This window comes from Ceratotherium simum, chromosome 19, assembly GCF_057802395.1.
Source record: "Ceratotherium simum simum isolate JZ-2026a chromosome 19, ASM5780239v1, whole genome shotgun sequence".
NCBI classification, from domain to species: Eukaryota; Metazoa; Chordata; class Mammalia; order Perissodactyla; family Rhinocerotidae; genus Ceratotherium; species Ceratotherium simum.
The window spans coordinates 43,689,233-43,709,003 of record NC_141918.1 but is presented as its reverse complement, the minus strand read 5'-3'; the positions used below and the strand labels follow the sequence as shown (position 1 = coordinate 43,709,003).

The window sequence follows — 19,771 nt, the reverse complement described above, 5'->3', positions numbered from 1 at the left end:
CCTAGAAAAATGTGACATATAGATAAAAATATTCATTTGCAGTAAAAAAAAATAAAAAAGAAAACTCTGTAAGTTCTGCTATCTGTGAAACACAGTATCCAATCAAGTTTTGAAGAGATCAGCATCTTTTGAAGGAAATTAGCAAATTAGGTTGCCAGATCATCTTAGACTCAATATGAAAGTTTCAAAAGAATTAATATTCAACTCTGTATATGGTTGAGAGATTTGGACTTGACATGGGCATTATCTCTCAATACAAAAATTAATTAGTGATAATTCATAAATTGTTTAAATTCTCTACTAACAGTGTGACCGTCCATTTCCCCGACTAAGAACTATTTTTTGTTCTTGAAACCAAACAACAGAAGAACTTTTACATAGCTGCTATATACAATGGGCTATTTATAAAGTTAATGCCTAGGGTGAAAATTGCATATCATTACAAATACTTTTGAAAATTCCTTAAATCATCCATATATTATGGTGCACATTGTTTTGTGTATATAGCCTGAAAATTTGGGATATGATTTTATGTTATCTTAAATTATGAGAGCAAATGAGAGAGTGAGATGTATAGTTTAATTAACATAAATTAAGTATTCATGTGATATAATTCCATGGCATTGAATTAAAAAGGATAGGTGAAATTGACAGTGTTAGAGCAAGTCTATGGTAAAAGTAAAAGTTAATTTGTCATTAGCAGTCAATTAAAGGAAATAACTAGTATGTGAATTGAGTTTGTGGTGTGGAAACTTTTACTCTAGGTTCTGAGGGAACCAAAATCACTATAGGAAGAATGCTAGAGGATACAGACAAGCTTGGGACCTGAATCAATTCAGGGTGGAGGTTCTCATGGTACCATCAACTTGAAGAAAAGGAAAACCTTTCATGTTCAATGATGAAGAACTACTATGCCTCCACGTATAAAGTTATGTATCAGGATTATGTGGATGGAGGAAGGGTGCCTTGGACCAAGAATGAATGCCAAACCCAGATTTACAATTTCTGCAAGTCAACACAGATTCTTTTTATCATAGTACACACAAAAAATTACTCAACACACCCAATTCCCTCCCTGCAGTCCACCGCACCAGCCTCCCCATACATTGATTAGTGACATGGGGGTTGACAATATGGTTAGCCATTTCCAAGCAGGAAGAGGATCAAACAGGTAGATTTTTAGACTCCAAGGCATTTCAGATCTTTAACGCTCTTCTTGGTGAATCTTCAAGAGGCAACGTAGTAGACGATGCTTAGCAAATATATTTGACACATTACCCCCTGATTTTCAAAGAATATTTCAAGGACCAGTGTTCCTCAAGACCTTGGAAAGCACTGCCGTACATCACTTCATTCCTCATATCAAGGACCATGGAGCTCTGATCATATATTTCATATGCATGTTCAACCAGCCTGTGGCCAGTTGGAAGATTGAACAAAAAAGGCACCAGAACAAGACAGGGCCAAAATCTGGTCATTTTTTTTGTGTGTGTGTGAGGAAGATTGGCCCTGAGCTAACATCTGCCAATCCTCCTCCTTTTGCTGAGGAAGACTGGCCCTGGGCTAACATCCATGCCCATCTTCCTCCACTTTATATGGGACGTCGCCACGGCATGTCTCTACAAGCAGAGCGTCCGTGTGCTCCCAGGATCTGAACTAGCGAACCCTGGGCCACCGCAGCGGAGCCCGTGCACTTAACCGCTTGTGCCACCGGGCCGGCCCCCCAAAGTCTAGTCATTTTTAATTGTGGGTCTAAATTTATATGAAATGGCAATAGTCAGGCATTTTTCATCCCTTGATTTTAGCACTGCACTAGATTTTGTGTTATGCTTAGCCACCAAGCCTGACTGCCTTTATCACTTTACATTTCGGTACCTAAATGTGTGAGTCAGATATCTATCACTTGATCTACTAGTACATGTCAGGATCATTCAGGAGAAGCCAGTATGCAGAATTTAAAAATATAGTCCCTTTGAATTTATTCAGTTATGTAACATCAGAAAAATATTTGGAGACAATTTATAGTTGTTAGAAAAGTGGCATTGTTTTTTGGACTCAATTTACATATTCTGTCATGGAAATTACTGGGAAAAAAGATTTATGGGCCTGAACCAGTAGATTTGATATCAATAGGGTATGTCTAGACCACAGATTGCATGACACATATGACCATGTATCTCTGTCGGTTAGGAGAGTCTTCATATTCATATTTATATTATGAATAATTATTACTAGCATCTCCTTTCACTTGTTCAGTTTGGATAGTAAATTATAAGATCACTGCCCGAATCATAGATGATGCTGACTGAATGAACTCAAACTAGTACTGATACAGTGTCAGGGTGATGGTTTGGGGAAGTTTAAGCACCAGGAAAACTAGAATGTGAGAGACCTGGGACTGACTTACCTGGTACATCAAGACATGCTTTTTGTTTAATCCTATTTATAAAGCCAAGGTTGGTGTCCTGGGTGCCAGCCCGAAATTGGAAAATGTCATGGTTCAGAGCTCAAGAATGTTCATCAAGTTTGGTTCAAAGAGATCTAAGCTAGATAGATGATTACTAGTGGAAGTAGAATCTGAGTTCAATTTAGACAATGAGGAAGTAGGAAGGAGAAGAAGAGGATTTCAAATGGGAAATCAGGAATAAATTTTAGTATTAGGAAAGTATAATGATGAACACAGCAAAAGTATAACTATTGAGACCAGTACTATGTGACTCGAGTCTTATTAATAAAACAATCTCCTGATGTTGTGTTTTAAAGGGGGTAGCATGGTATTGGTGTAGAGCTAAGTATTCCAATAAGACAAAAAAAAAGAAACCTAGAACAGATTCCACATGAGCAAATATCTGATGTAAGAAAGAGCAGCCATTTCATATAGTTAGAGAATAGATAGATTATTTTAAGATGTTGCTGATGTAGTCGGTATTGATTACAAAAAAAACTGGAAATTATCCCTATTTAATACAATTCCAAAATATCAATTCCAGATGCTTCAGGGACTTAAAAAGTAAAAACAAAACAAGGCATTAAGTTAAAAGAAAGTATAGGAAGATGTATTGATATATTTTCTTGAAGTATGGGAAAATCTCAAAAATTATATATGCAAATTCAAGCCATCAATAAAAAATGTGATACATTTTATTATATTAAAATTATGAACTTCAATTAGCCATAAAGAGAGATAAAAGACAAGCTACAAACTTGGAAAAGACATTTGTAGCATGGATAAGTAACAAGAGATCAGTAGCAAAAAATAAATAACTCTAAAAATAAACAACAACAAGACAAAGAATTTGATAAAACAATGGGCAGAAAAAATGGGTAAAAGATATAAGTAAACATCAAAAACAAAACAAAACATGAATGGCCTATAAACATATCAGAAGATGTTGAACCTCTTAGCAGTAATGGAATTTCACTTAAAACCACAAGTTTTATACTATTTTACACATACCAGATTGGCTAAAAATGAGGGAAAATGATCATTCTGGTAATGGTGATGATATGACGCAATAGAAACTCTCACATATACTGTTGGTGTGAAGGTAAAATTTTGGGGAACAAAATGTGGCTTTTTTCTGGAAAAGTTAAACATGAGCAAATGCTATGACCCAGTAATTTCACTTCTAGGAAAATTCTTGTACGTATGTACCAGGAGACATGTACAGGAATGTTCACAGCAGGATTATTTATAACAGCACAAAATAAGATATGACCTCCAGTCCATTAACAGGAGAATGGATATACAATTTGTAGAATATGTATACAGTGGAATACTACACAGCAGTTAAAATTAATCAACTGCAGCTACTCATACCAATATGGCTTCTGTAAAAAGTTAAACTGAGTTTATTTGAGCCAACAATGATTTGAATCAGGCAGTGCCAGAACCAAAAAATGGCTAGGGGTGATCCACAGGCAGAGGCTAGGGCTGAGATTTTTATAGACAAGCAGCAGAAGCAAAGCAAAGAGATTATTTAATTGGCTATAACTTAAATGTTTGTCTTATTTGGGAAAATTTAGTTGTTTGGCTGTTAGGATAGTTGTTCTTGACTTTCATTTTCTCAGATTCCAGAAGAATCTAGTTGACTCTGTCTTTGGTTTGTTTACATAAGCTAACAAAGGCACTAGAGCTACCCCAGTCTAATGGCCTCCTTGTTTAACTATTTTAACATTGCATCTCAACACGATGTCTTGAAAGAAGCAAATCACAAGAATTAAAGAATATAATCCAATTTATATAAAGTTATCTTACTAAAGAATATAATTCAATTTACATAAAATGGCCTTGCCTTTGTTTAGAGATAAATACCTGTAATAAAAAACTATAGAAAAATAAGGAAATGATTAATACAAAATTTAGGAACAATGATAATTCTGATATTATGGGAGAGGCATGCAATAGTAGTAGGACAAGTAAGAGATTTCAAAGGCTTTGGTGATATTTTATTTCTTAAGCTCGCAGGTGTTAGAAAGATGTGCATTTTTTATTGCCATTCATTAAAATATGCACATATGCTATATGCCTTTCTTTTACATTATATATTTCATAATTAAACAAGTAAAAAAATAGAGAATTAGAAGATAGAAGTGGTGACATTGAGTGTAGCAGCTATCAGGAGGCTGTGATGGACCACAGAGAGATGAGGTAGTTGGGGGGGTGGCGCATAGAGAAGTGAAGTTGTGGTCGTCTGCAGTTATAAAGAGTGACATATTATGTTTCTGAGCTGATGTGAAATCATCAGTGAAGTGGAAACTGATGAAGTGGGAGATAGAAGCAATACTTTCAAGAACAGAGGTCTTGGCTAGGCAAAGGACATGTTCTGCAGGGCAAAAATGGATGGATTGGTATTATATAGGAGCAGAGAGTGATCATCCTTTGGGACCGGAGAGAAGACAAATGGTGCAGGTATGTGCTGGTGAGGTGGTGAAATGATGGTAGTGTGGTCTGCTTCTATTTTCTCTATGAACTTCTCAACAGCAGCTTGCCTCTACCTTGCAGAATATTGGAAGTTTGAGGAGGGAAGAGAATGCAAGCACAAGTTACCTGGGGGAATGGGAAAGCAACTTGACTAGGTCTATGGCAGTATTGCTAGTCAGTGCTGAGCACTCAAATAGTGTGATTAGCATTTCAAGTGACATCTGCAGCAGAATAGAGGCCTTCCTCTAGTTTGGATGACTGCTCAGGTGGCAGGCATAAAGTAGTCTTGGTGTTTTGGGGGTTAAGTGGGTTGAATTGTGTCCCCCCAAAAGATATGTTGCACTCCTAACTTGGTAGCTGTGAATGTGAGCTTATTTCAAAATAAGGTCTTTGTAGATGTAATTAAGTTACAATGAAGTCATACTGGATTAGAGTGTGCCCTATATTCAATAACTGGTGCCCTTTCAAGAAGAGGGAGATTTGGAAACACACAGACACATACAGAGGAAAGACAACCATATGAACATAAAAGGAGAAATTGGAGCTATAACCTATAAGCCAAGGAATGCCAAGGATTGCTGATAACCACCAGAAGCTAGGAAGAGTCAAGGAAGGATTCTTCCCAAGAATCTTCAGAGTGAGATTCAGAAGGACATGCCAACACTTAATCTTTGATTTATAGCCTCCAGAACTGTGAAAGAATAAATTTCTTGTTGTTTTTAGACACCCAACAGCTTAAATGCAGCCTTAGGAAACCATTACAGCAGTTGACTATGAAAACAGACAATAAGTGCGTGATTTAACCACGGCTTATTTAAATATAAGCTCGGTAAGAAGAAAAGTGAGAAAGATCTGGAGCAGTAAGAAAGTGGTAAGATCAAAGGAATGAAAGTATTGGTGGAGTCAGGCACTATTTAGAGAAAATTCTTGAGTAAGTGAGCTATAAAGGGAAGAAATGGTACCAGACAATAGGATTTTTGAAATCAAAACTTTTGTCAGCCAAAGAAAAGTCCAAGAGTATGTTGGTGGTAGTGATCAGAGAAGTGGAGTCTCTAGTTTTTGGGAGTGAGGAGGTCAGAGAAATGAGAGATCATATGGTTGTATGGACTGTGTCTATAATTGACTCCCAATCCTGGTTAAATATTAGAATATTTTGGGAAGCTTACAAATAGACAAATACCTAGGCCTTGTCCTAGACTCGTTAACTCAGAATCTCAAAGCTCTCAAAACTCTAGAGTCCTCCCCAGACCCACTACATCAGAACTCATAAACATATAAAAACTTCTCAGCTTATTCTGATGTGCAGCCATGGTTGAGAGTCGTTCTTAATGCAATCTCACAGTAGTCATAGTAGTGGAGAGGATGATAATGATGTGCAAAAATGTTTAATGCTGCAATGAACATAGGGGTGCATACATCTTTTTGAATTATTGATTTCATGTTCTCTGGATAAATACCCGGTAGTGGACTAGCTGGATCAATAGCTGGTATGTCTGTTTTTAATTTTTTGAGAAATCCCCATACTGTTTTCCATAGTGGCTGCACCAGTTTGCGTTCCCACCAGCAGTGCATGAGGGTTCCCTTTTCTCCACATACTCTCCAACATTTGTTGTTTCTTGTCTTGTTAATCGTAGCCATGTTTATGGGCATGAGGTGATATCTCATTGCAGTTTTGATTTGCGTTTCCCTAATAATTAGGAATGTTGAACATCTTTTCATGTGCCTGTTGGCCATCTGTATATCTTCTTTGGAAAAATGTCTGTTCATATCCTCTGACCATTTTTGGATCGGGTTGTTCATTTTTTTGTGGTTGCTTTGTATGAGTTCTCTATATGTTTTGGGAATTAACGCCGTGTTGGGTATATGATAATCAAGTATTTTATCCCAGTTGGTGGGTTGTCTTTTCATTTTCTTTTCTTTTTTATTTTTCTTGTGAGGAAGATTGGCCCTGAGCTAACGTCTGTTGCCAATCTTCCTCTTTTTGCTTGAGGAAGATTGTCGCTGAACTAACATCTGTGCCAATCTTCCTCTATCTTTTATATGGGACGTCGCCACAGCATGGCTTGATGAGCAGTGCGCAGCTCTGCACCCAGTATCTGAACCTGAGAACCCCGGGCCGCCGAAGTGGAGCATGCGAACTTAACAACTATGCCACCGGGCTGGCCCATGTCTTTTCGTTTTGTTGGTGGTTTCCTTTGTTGTGCAGAAGCTTTTTAGTCTGAAGTAGTCCCATTTATTTATTTTTTCTTTTGTTTCCCTTGCCTGGGTAGACATGGTATTTGAAAATACACTGCTAAAACTAATGTCAAAAAGCTTACTACCTGTATTTCCTTCCAGAAATTTTATAGTTTCAGGTCTTACATTTAAGTCCTTACTCCTTTTTGAGCTAATTTTTGTGTATGGTGTAATATAGTGGTCTACTTTCATTCTTTTGCACGTGGCTGTCCAGTTTTCCCAACACCATTTATTGAAGAGACTTCCTGTCTGCATTGTATGTTCTTGGCTCCTTTGCTAAGACTAGCTGTCCATAGATGTGTTGTTTTATTTCTAGGCTGTCGATTCTGTTCCATTAATCTATGTGTCTGTTTTTCTGCCAGTAGCATGCTGTTTTGATTATTATAGCTTTGCAGTATATTTTGGATTCAGAGAGTGTGATACCTCCAATTTTGTTTTTTTTCCCCTCAGGATTGCTTTGGCTATTCTGGGTCTTTTGTTGTTCTACATAAATTTTAGGATTCTTTGTTCTATTTCTGTGAAGAATGTCATTGGGATTCTGATTAGGATTGCACTGATTCTGTAGATTGCTATAGGAAGTATGGACATTTTAACTATGTTAATTCTTCTAATCCATGAGCACAGAATATCTTTTCATTTCTTTGTGTCTTCGATTTCTTTCAACAATATTTTATAGTTTTTAGTGTACAGGTCTTTCCTCTCTTTGCTTAAACTTATTCCTAGGTATTTTATTCTTTTTGTTGAGATTGTAAATGGGATTATATTCTTTATTTCTCTTTCTGCTAGTTCATTACGAAGTGTATAGAAATGCAACTGATTTTTGTATATTGATTTTGTACCCTGCAACTTTACTGTATTTGTTGATTATTTCTAATAACTTTTTGGTGGATTCTTTAGGATTTCCTATATATAGAATCATATCATCTGCAAATAGTGACGGTTTTACTTCTTCGTTTCCAATTTGGATTCCTTTGATTTCTTTTTCTTGCCTACTTTCTCTGGCTAAAACTTCCAGTACTATGTTGAATAACAGTGATAAGAGGAGGTGTCCTTGTCTTGTTTCTGTTTTCAGAGGAACAGCTTTAAGTTTTGCACCATTAAGTATAATGTTGGCTGTGGGTTTGTCATATATGGCCTTTATTATGGTGAGGTACTTTCCTTCTATATCCATTTTATTGAGAGTTTTTATCATAAATGGATGCTGTATCTTGTCAAATGCTTTCTCTGCATCTATTGAGATAATCATGTGATTTTTATTCTTCATTTTGTTAATGTGGTGTATCACATTGATTGATTTGTGGATGTTGAACCATCCCTGCATCCCTGGAATAAATCCCATTTGATCGTGGTATATGATTCTTTTAGTGTATTGTTGTATTCGATTTGCCAGTATTTTGTTGAGGATTTTTGCATCTATATTCATCAGCGATATTGGCCTGCATTTTTTCTTTCTTTTCGTTGTCCTTGTCTAGCTTTGGTATCAGGGTGATGTTGGCCTTGTAAAATGAATTCAGAAGCCAAGACGTGGAACCAAGCCAAACGCCCATCAATCGATGAACGGATGAAGAAAATGTAGTATACACACACACACACACATATATATGTGTGTATATACAATGGAATACTACTCAGTCATAAAAAAAGACAAAATCGTGCCATTTGTGACAACATGGATGGACCTTGAGGGTATTAGGCTAAGCGAAATAAGTCAGAGAAAGACAAACACATATGATTTCACTGATATGTGGAAGATAAACAAACATGTGGATAAGGAGAACAGATTACTGGTTACCAGAGGGGAAGGGGAGGGGGTGGGCAAAAGGGGTAAAGGGGCACATATGTATCATGATGGATAAAAACTAGACTATTGGTGGCAAACATGATATAGTCTATACAGAAACTAAAATATAATAATCTACACCTGAAATTTACACAATGTTATAAGAGAATATGACCTCAATGAAATAATTTAAAAAGGACAGCATAAAGTGATACAAATTCATCATAAAATCTTGATCCTGAAAAAGTAGCATTGGCTAGAAATGGATCATTTGATCTTTTTCTCACTGGTATCTGTAAAGATTTTCTGATATACAATGTTCAATCTGGTATATAAGGCAATTCTATCTTGTGAAGGATTTGATGTGTTGCTTACATTTAACCTCACTGGATTAAATACATTTACAGAATTGGTAAAGCACACTGTTGATCAATATAAGTTAAACTGGAAAATATTTAAAGGAATAACCAGTGATTGAACAGAAAATATAAATGGAAAACATAATAGAGATGCTTTAAGAAAATTTAGAGGCGCACAATAACAGTGATTTTTAGAATCACACTGTTGCCCAATCATACCTACCAAATCTCATTGAAAAACACAGTGAAAGATGTGAAATTTCTTGTGAGATGTCAACTGAACGTTCAGTGTTTGAAAAACTTTGTTCCTAGATTGAAGTTACCATTTCTGTCTATCGCATCACATCAAAATTCTGGTCACAGTGCTAAGCTTGGTGTAGACTGAGGTATGAGAATCACATTTTTCTAACTGAAGAGCAATCTGATTAGGTAAATATTTTTGAAGATAATGCTTGAGTGAGAAATTGGCATCTTAGCTAATATTTTTGGCATTCTTAACAAAGGAAATTTGAAACTTCTAAGGAAAAACAAAGATTACTTTATAGGCATTATTGTTATGGCATGGAAGTCTTGGAACCATTTGACCTAGCTACTAAGTATGTGTTCTCAACTTTGTTGCAACTTTTGAAGAAACATTCTGCCTGCTTTGACAGCACATGTTCTAAAATTGGAACATACACAGATTAGCATGGCCCCTGTGCAACAATGAGAGGCAAATTCATGAAGCTTTCCTTATTTTTAAAACAAAACAAGGGCCGGCCCCGTGGCTTAGCGGTTAAGTGCACGCACTCCACTGCTGGCAGCCTGGGTTCGGATCCCGAGCACGCACGGATGCACCGCTTCTCCGGCCATGCTGAGGCCGGAGTGAAGTTTGTTAATCAGTTTCCAAAGTATGTCCAGACCAGCGGCATAAGCATCACTTGGAAACTGGTTAGAAATGCACATTCTCAGATCGTGCCCCAGACCTACTGAACCAGGCCCAGTGTCTGTGTTTTAACAGCCTTCCTGGATGACTCTGATGCATGTTAAAGTCTGAGAAGCACTGGTGTCAAGTCTTTACCTGGAAGGTATATAACAGTCAGGGGTCTGCTTAGTCCTGGAGCTCAGGGTCTTGAGATAGCCTGGAGAAGATGATATTTACATGACTTCTGCCTGGGCTCAAACTGTGATACTTGCAGTATTTAATACTGTGGAATTAAAACTGGAGAGTGATGGGAAGGCTTCCTTCTGACATCTGATCTCACTCACAGCCCAAGGTCTATGGCACAGGGAAGACAAGAGTATGAAGAACTCTGCTGTTTTGTTGTTCCCAGAGCCTCAGCTGCAGAGTGTCTATGACTGAGAGAGATATACACATACTAATAAGAATAAACATAAAAATACAGATGACCAAGGAGAACAGCCTCAAAAAATATAAAGTACATAAAATGAGTAAATAAAGCTTTGTAAAAATTCACTAGCTCATTATTATTTTTCTTATTTTCCTATGGACTAGAGAAAACTTCAACTTTAATTAGCCTTGATTTGAGGTCCAACATTTTGTACTAGCACCAGCACTTCAGATTGTGCCTTCAGGGCAGCTCTCTTATCTTCCACACTGGATATTCAGAGAAACTCCAAGAAGCCATTTGGGCCTTTTTCATTCCTTTGTTGTCTCTCTCTTTCAAAGCAATATTCAAATAGAATTTTCTATAATATCATGGCTAATCTTTTATAATGTAAAGCTAATTGATTGAGGTTAAATACTATTTTCCATCTCCATAAATAAAGGCTAAACAAAGAAGGCGTTTCAAGTGCTCTTCCTCACAACTCACACATCATATAGATTTGGCTATAAACTGATAAATTAGTATTCCATTGTATTTTGCGGAATAAGCCACCTTCTTTCATGATCACTAATTATACAATCATCACATTTTCATAGCGCAGAGTCATATCGTGGAAGAGAGTTTTTGTATCATTAAGAAAGTTCATTAGTTAAACAATTACAAGCACTTTATAGCGTGGCATTCTCTGCTGTTTGCTTTGCTCTCAGGTGCCACATACCTTTTGTCTTTTGGGCAGCTTTAGTGTTGTCTGACTTATAATACTACAAGATATCGACCTGGCATCTCTGATATCCATTTCTCATTCTTTAATATCTGAATTTGCAGAAACTGAACGAGCCAAAGAAGAGACTGGTATTGCCTCAACTAAAAAAGGTAAATATAGCTTAAAGAAAAAGATATCATGGCTATAACTTATTTCTGCTAAGGTTTATACCTTAATTTATTGTTTAGTGCTTATAGAGCGCTCTATTTATTGATTTTGCTATTTCATTGATATGGAAACAAATCCACTTTGCACAAGATTTATAGTATCTATGTTAACAAAGCTTTGTCTTCAGTGTTCTAACATGAATAGTTTTATTCCTTTAGGGCCATAAACTAAAACTAGTAATTGTGGTTCAATTGCAAGCTAGTTTTTGAAAAATGGAAGAAATGCAGCTGTTTAAACTCAATAGGATCCCAATCATCTGGAGAGCATTCAAATTCAATATACCGCCTTAGGAAGTTAGGGCTTGAACAAATGAAACTTTGACTAGTAGAACTTAATAATGTTCACTTTAAGCATGAATAATACAAAATTAGAAAATGTGTTCCTTGGAATACTCAATTAGGGACATTTTGCTTTAAGAAACATATTGGGAAGTTTGAAAGTTAAGTTTTCAAAGCTATTTCTCTTGTCATGTCTAATTGGAAGCAACTAATTATGTGAATATTGACTTCTTTTAGGAGACATTTTTAAGAACATTAATATACATTAAAAATAATCATCGTGATGAAAAGTTTTACATATTCCCAATTCAAAATAAACTGGAACAATTCTGAAATTTGTGATTTTGTTTGTTTTACAAATAGACAGAAAAGAAATCAGTAATGTAGCCAATGTCTTTGAAACTATCTTAAGAGACAATTTAACAATCCTATACTTAACATATGCTCACAAACTTACACATACACCCTTTCACACATACTCCATCAAAACAGCACAACATCTTTCTCCTAAAAAACTCTCTTATTTCATATACTCAATAAAGAGAACATATATCAGGACTGCAGAGAGATATAAAATGTATATGACACATATCCACATGCTCAATCCCAAGCAATTTATATATATGAATATAAAGGAATACACGGGTATAAATTAATAAATATAAAGGTATATATTAGTTAATAAATTATAAGATAAATTAATATATATATTAATTAATATATAAATTAATGTATAAATTAAGGTACAGAAATATATGTCTAAGGGAAGACAAAAATTGGATAAATGATACGTAAAGGAAAATATAAACTGTATTGTAAGGTAATACTTAATTAGAAGCTAGAGTTCCTGAAATTAATGGATGCCCTCTTTCAAATACAGCTTTATACATTCTGAATTTACAGTAGATAGGAATAAAATCTGTTTTCTAATCAGTTCTTTTCCTAATAACCTAATATCTGTGATGTCATTTTTTTTATGTAAGAGATCACAATACGTGTTTCATTGACATCTTTTGCTAGGTATCAATGTTCCATAAGTGGCAGAGTCATTAATTCACCAAAAGTCCATATTAATGAATCTCATTCTTTTGTGATGTCTTATTTTGAAATCAGCTCTGCTTGTTGGCATTAAGTGAAATGTGGGTAAAACCTGGTTGCTTCAGAATGGATAATGCCATGGTATCACGAAAAGGCTAAGGGTCTAAATACAGATTCAGAAAAGTCATTAATCTGGAGATGGATACAAGTGTACCTGGGCCCTGTAAGTGAACATAAGGCCAGGATATTGATATGTGTTAAAAGCAAGTACAAAAGTGAGGCAAAGTTGTGTTCAAAAATCTATAGTGAGGCCAGTGGGGTGTCCAAATAGCAGTATGTGAGTTTCATAATTAGATTTCAGATACTGAGCCTTAGAGAATCTCTGATTGTGGAGGACAGTCTGCAGAGTGAAAGGAAAGATTTAAATACCGCTAGCTAAGCCACGCACAGACTCTGAATCACTTGGAGTCTGGATATTTAGGGTAGAAATACAAACACACATAGTTTGGAGTCCAATCATGTCAAATTGGAAGTGAGCAGAGAAGCTGAATTGAGAATGAACCCTCAATCAGTGAATTTACTGGGATCTTCAACCAAGAATGGTCCCTGAGTTTAGAGTAAGGCCAAACATTTTGGTTCAGGGTAAGTACACTGATTGCTAGGCTTAGAGTGAAACGGAAGAGAAATAATCTGTTTATGAAAACAAAACTATGGGCACCAACTCTTTGTCTCTAGTTAATCTTAGATCTCATACCTCAATTCTTAATTTAAATATGATTCTGCATACGCGCTTTGCCTGCAACTATAGCATGCACAGAAACAAGTGCTCCTTCCAAAGCTATTATAAATATTTTGAAACTCAGGTTGGGCTTTACCAATTTGACAAGTTTCAAAGAAAAGTCAAAGGAGACTTTTCTCATTTGTCAAGTAGTTTTCTTGTCCCCTACCTCCTCACTGACAATCAATCACACTATCGTGGTGATCATTTCGGAATGTATATAAATATCGAATCACTATGATGTACACCTAAAATTGACAGGATATTGTATGTCACTTGTACTTCCACAAAAAAAAGAAAAGAAAAAATATATTGTTTCATCATGTATTTAGTAGCCTGCCCCTAATCTCCACAACACTTAGTGTACATTACAAGATGTCTATCTTTTATTCTTTCATAAATAAGTAGAATAAGAAAGTGATATGGGGATTATTTTTATTATTAAGACACTGGAAATTGTTCTTGTACATTAAGGCTTGAACTAGGAACTGTGTGTACAGTGTTAAGTGGAAATTATTGATTTTGTGATTGTATTAAAATTTTCAAAGTTAAAAAATAATTTAATATTTTAAATTAATTGCAATGTGCCAATGTATATCTAGTATAAGTTGTTTACTCCTGCTTTTAAGTCAGTTTCCTTGGAGATATATAGTATTTAATCATCGATATAATAATCCTCTTACTAATTTGTATTTGTTTTGCAGCTTCCAAATCATTTCACTTTCATTCAACATATATTTATGAATCACATAACAGGATGCAAACTTAAGGAAAAATTTCAATGTTAATATCGTTCTTGAGAAATTTAAAATACGGAAAAATGTGAATCTTTATTGAGTCACTGAGTTGTTTGAGCCTCAATTTTTGCTATCAGCTAAAAGTTTTTCATATAGTCATAGTTTAAGATTGAAAGCCAACTAGGTAAAGAGATAAATACAGATAAAGTTTCAGAGGAGTTTAAAAATTATTCCTACCTGGGTAAAGCAAAAGGTTTACTATACAAAGTGACTTTAGATTTAAGCCTTAAATAACAGGATTTTGTCTTATAATAGTTGGAAGGGTGTCTTGGGCATAAGTAACAGAGCAAGGCAAAGTGGTGGAAAATTACAGGATGTGTATGAGGAACACCAAGAGTCTCAAGAACAAGGTATGAATTAATACAACCTGGGCTAATAACATTGTAAAGGGGCCTAATTTAAAAATTGACTTTATTCCATGGGCAATAGGGAGTCAATAAAAAGTTGTAAGTATAGGAATAACACTGAGACATTTGCTTTAGGAAGAGGCAGGCTAGTTAGGATGCTTTTGCAATAATGTTGGAGACATGTATTAGGGTTGGTATTAGGTTATGAGATTGGAAAGGAGGGATATTGTGTGAACACTATTATAGAAGTAGATTCAAAGCAATTTGACAACTGACCAACTTTGGGAGGGGAGTAAAAGAGAAATTATTTAATGACAATAATAAGTTTTCAGACTGGGTGCTAGAAGAATTTTGTAGATATTCTTAATAAAAATGAAGAAGAAAGATGAACAGTAGTTTGGGGAGGGAAGATAAGATTAATATCAGACATATTTAAGTTAAAGTGCTGTGGCACATGCAAGGAGCATCATGTAGGTTGCTCTAAATGTAATACTAGAGCTCCAGAGAGTGGCAGGGCTGGAGATATATATGCAGGTGCCCTCTGAGTGGGGTTAATGGTGGAAACGGTAAGAGTCCGTGAGCTTGTCATGAAGACATGGCCTAGAGAGAGAACAGGGCTGGGCCGGAATGCTAGCGAACATTTACATTTGGTGAAAGAAGAGCCAGGACGATCAAAGAGAAAAAGCAGAAAAAAGTGACTAGAAAGGTCAGAAGTTAAAAAAAATAGAAGTAATAGTTTATAATGTCATAGTAACCACAGAAAAAGAAACCACTTCAATGACAAGGTGGCGGTCACCAAATCATTGGATTTGTCAACTAGATAACTATTAACAATTTTCAGAGGAGAATTTTCAGGGGAGTGGTGCAAATGAGCTAAGGATGAGAAATTGACTGAGGGAAGGGGAAGTGAAAGGTATGGGCAATGATGCTGAAGAAAGTGGGCTGGGAATAAAAGGAGAACTAGCATAGAAGTAGCTTGGTGTTCTTGTTTAATCAATAGCCATCTCTCTTTTAATCTTAGAGGTAAAGTGTTTATCCTTCTCTTCACGACCAGCTTCTCCACTTGTGTCCTCCTCAATCAGTGGTCCAGGCTGTTTTGTGGCATCATCCTCTTTCTTGTTATTGGCTTTTCCTCTTATTTTGGAAATATTATTCTCAGTTTCAAAACTACTTTTTCTTGATTCTCATCTCTCTCTCTACCATGTTCTATTTACCATTTTCTCTCCTCCACATCTTAGGCAGTCTTCTGGATGCTGGAATACTAGCACTGCTTCTCATTTCCCACAAAGATGAAACTTCTGTCGCTATGGTGTCACTGATGCTCTGGCTAATGCTGATGACATTATCATTGCTAAACCAATGGAACCATTCCAGTCCTCACATTACTAGCCTTCTCAGCTGCATTTACCATTTCGTCTCTCCTCTAAGCTTCTCTACTGTTGGGTTATCATGACAACATAGTCTCCTGGTTCTCCCCATATTCTCTGACTTTTATTTCTGACTTCTTTGTGTTTTTTTCTTTTTTGCCCCTTAATTGTGGGTGTTCCCAGATTCTATTATTAATCCTCTGAACTATTAGGCCTCTGAACTTCTCATTCTATACCATCTGTTTGCAAGATATGTCTGCTTTCAAGGTTGAAACTCTGCCCTATATCTTCAAGATTGCCGATCCTATGTCACCATTTCAAGACTTTCTTATGAAAAGGCTTTTTCCTGAAAATGTCTGGCTTGTATGTTCAAATGTCCAATAAACACCTTCAAATTCAACCTGTCTTAACCTAAATTCCTCATTCCCTCTTCCCAACTTGCTTTTCATTATCATTGGTGAAACCACAATCCACCCTCTACCTCACTAGAAATCTGGGAGTGATCTTTGATTTTTCTCTTTCTCTCCTTCACCTGATTATTCAAAGAATCTTCAAGTTCTGCTGATTTTATCCCCTAAATATTTCTTGACTATATTTCCTCCTATTCATAACCATGACTTCCATCTTAATTCAAGCCTTCATTATCTTATACTTAAACCACTGTAATAATCTCACCACTGCCTGCATGTATTTATTTTTATTTCACAAAGATTCATCTTCCCAGAACCGCCCAACAGTCATAGTAAATTTTCAAAGTCATAAAACCGGATGAACCACTCATAATTTAAAACTCTCTTTTTTCCAGTTGTCCATAAAATCAAATCTAAGCTTGTTAAAATGACATGAGTCCCCCAGGGTCTGACTCCTATATCCCTTTCCAATTTCATCTTCAGATACGCTAGGTTTTGAATGCTACAACAATACCGTATTGCTCATAATTCCAAATATACCAGAAGTAAGATTCAGGGAAGGTGGTAGCAGGAAAAGATGTCCTTGTGAATAGACTGAGTAGTTAGCATCATCTGAGAAGTGATAAGAAGACGCTCTTTCCCATCTCTCCATGATAATATATATACAAGGACCCTTATATCTAAGACGTAAGACTTTTTCTTCCACCATTAATGTTTAGTCCATTGTTTCAGTCATTGATATCTCCAGACAGTACCTTTAAAACCTGAATAACTCTTGGGCAGGTAACATTTCATTCCTATGTACTTGGAAATAAGTAGTTTGTCTTGTTAAGGCTGTAGGCTACATCTCAGAAGTAATGTATAAATGTCATATGGGGGACATTTCAAACTGTAAAATACTTCCATATCACATGTCACTTCTTTACTAAGAATTTAACATACCCACCTCCAAGTTTGCCTCACTGCCCACGTACAAGCCCCCATTGCTAATGGGCATACATCAGAACCTTCATAGGTGGTGAGGGGCAAGAAAGGAGAGAATTGTATTGGAGAATTGGATCCCTAAAGAAAACTGAGGGGAAAATAATAAAATAAAAGCCTGGAACTACAGAAAACCAATTTCTCCATCTCATGGTTTAGCTCAGGACTATCCCTAACCCAGACATTACTTTCTAAGATTGTTAGTCACTTTGTTTCCTTTATATTAGCTGGGATCTCTGAAGAAGTGCAATACAAATCTCCCTTTTTTCGCCCCTAAAGTAAACTCGCAAATGTAAAGCAAAGAGAATTTCTCTCAACCCCAAAGGCGGCTTCAGTTACCCTGTAGTATAGAAAGAGAAATTGATTAAGGTCTTCTTTTGATTCCAGGCAGTTAGAAAATCCACTTTCTTAGATGAGCTGTTTATTCCTAAAGTTTATTCTCCATAGAGTTAGGCTTGATGAATTTTGCATCAGAACCAGAAATGAAAGGATCATTATTTCATGCAAAATGTGTTCGCTCCTGTATAGATAATCAGAATTTTCAGTGACCTTGTCTGAGTTACAAAAAACAGTGCTTTAGGGGACTAGCCTACTCTACCTAATGCATGCAAAGAATTATGAACCCATCATTGAAAAGAAAACTTGATCTTTATCTGTAAGTCACAGTCTAATTGTTTTCTGAGAGACATTCACTCTTCAGAGGATTAAAATAAAATAATTGAAAAATACATATTTCCTACACAATATTTATAATGAGTCTTCTGAATAAAGTAATTATGAATAAGACTATATACCCATAGGGTTTGTTGTCATTACAAATTATCAATGTTTTATTTCCACATTGACTTGAGAGAGAATATTCGTAGACAAGACTAATGTACCACACACCTTACTAGCTCCTTAAAATATACATAATAAAGTCTAACTCTTTAGTTTGGAATTCAAGGCCTTCTGCAATTGGCCTCATCTTCCATTTTTAGATGATCTCATATGTCTTCTGTGGGAACCCTCTGCTCCAGCTAAACTTGTTTACTTTTGTCTAGGTAGACCTAAGGCTTTCCTGCTTCTTTGCCTTTCTTCACTTCTTATTGGCTACATCTAAAATCTTTCCTCCTCTAGGAAAACCACTAACAACAACACTGATCTCTTTTCTCTCTCAACTCAGAATATTTATTATCAATATGTCTCATGTGTCAATTAATACATTTAATTACAAAGCAAATGTATGTCAATCACTTGATATGTCCAAAACAATGCTAAGTTCTATGAGAAATGTTAACAATGCATTTTTAAATCCCCCATGAATCAAAGAAAAGACGACAGTGGAATTTCAGAAAAATGTTGAACTAGTGTATGACGTAAACATTACATTGAAACTTGGGATCTAGCTAAAAAATGTTAGAGTGAAATTTATACTCTTTAAAAATATTTATGAGAAAAGAAGAAAGGCTGAAAATCAAATATCTAGGAAGCAAATATTTTTTTAATTTAAATTAAATTTTAAATGAAACCCAAAGAAAGTAGCAGGAAGAGAAATAGAAAGCTAATGGAATACAAATTAAATAGTACAATAAGGAAAGCAACAAAGTCAAAATTAGATTCTTTATAAAAACTGATAAAATTGGTAGACCCTTATGAAAACTTATTAAGAAAAAAGAGAGAAGGCACAAAACAGCAATATAAGAAAACAAAAAGGGGGCATTACCACAGATCCTACAGATAATAAAAAAATAGAAAGTTACCAAAAATTAGTAAATTTTATTAAAATTTATACTTTGAATCCATAATTACAATTTGTACTCAAAGAAAATTCTGACCAGCTGGCTTCCCTGGTGAATTCTTTCAAATATTTAAGAAAAAATTAACACCAATCTTGCACCAGACCTTCCAGGAATAGAAAAAGAAGAAACAGTCCCCCATTTTATGGAGCTACAATAAGCTTGATACCAAAACCTAACAAGAACCAAAAAAAGAAATGAATCAACAGGCTAACTTCTCCTGTAAACACACAGGCATAGACCTAAACAAGATATTAGCAGATCAAGTCTGATAATATATGTGAAAAATAAAATGCAACCAAGTTGGTTTTATTTCAAGAATGCAATTAAAAAAATTAATCAATGTAATTAACCAGAATTATAGAATAAAGGGAAATTATATCCATCATAGTAGATGCATTTGATATAATTCATCACTAGAGTAGAAAGAAACTTCCATA

At 35.5% G+C, this 19,771-nt stretch overlaps 1 protein-coding gene and 1 pseudogene across 1 annotated transcript in view; both read left to right on the top strand.

Moving 5' to 3' along the window:
• Nucleotides 1–19,771, top strand: part of TRDN (triadin) — a 330,560-nt gene that overhangs the window by 190,031 nt on the left and 120,758 nt on the right. Inside the window, exon 20 of the mRNA XM_087443768.1 lies at nt 11,452–11,499. Coding sequence (XP_087299894.1) covers nt 11,452–11,499 — 48 coding nt within the window. The remainder of the gene's footprint in view (nt 1–11,451; nt 11,500–19,771) is intronic.
• LOC147914544 (U6 spliceosomal RNA) lies at nt 9,940–10,038 on the top strand (annotated as a pseudogene).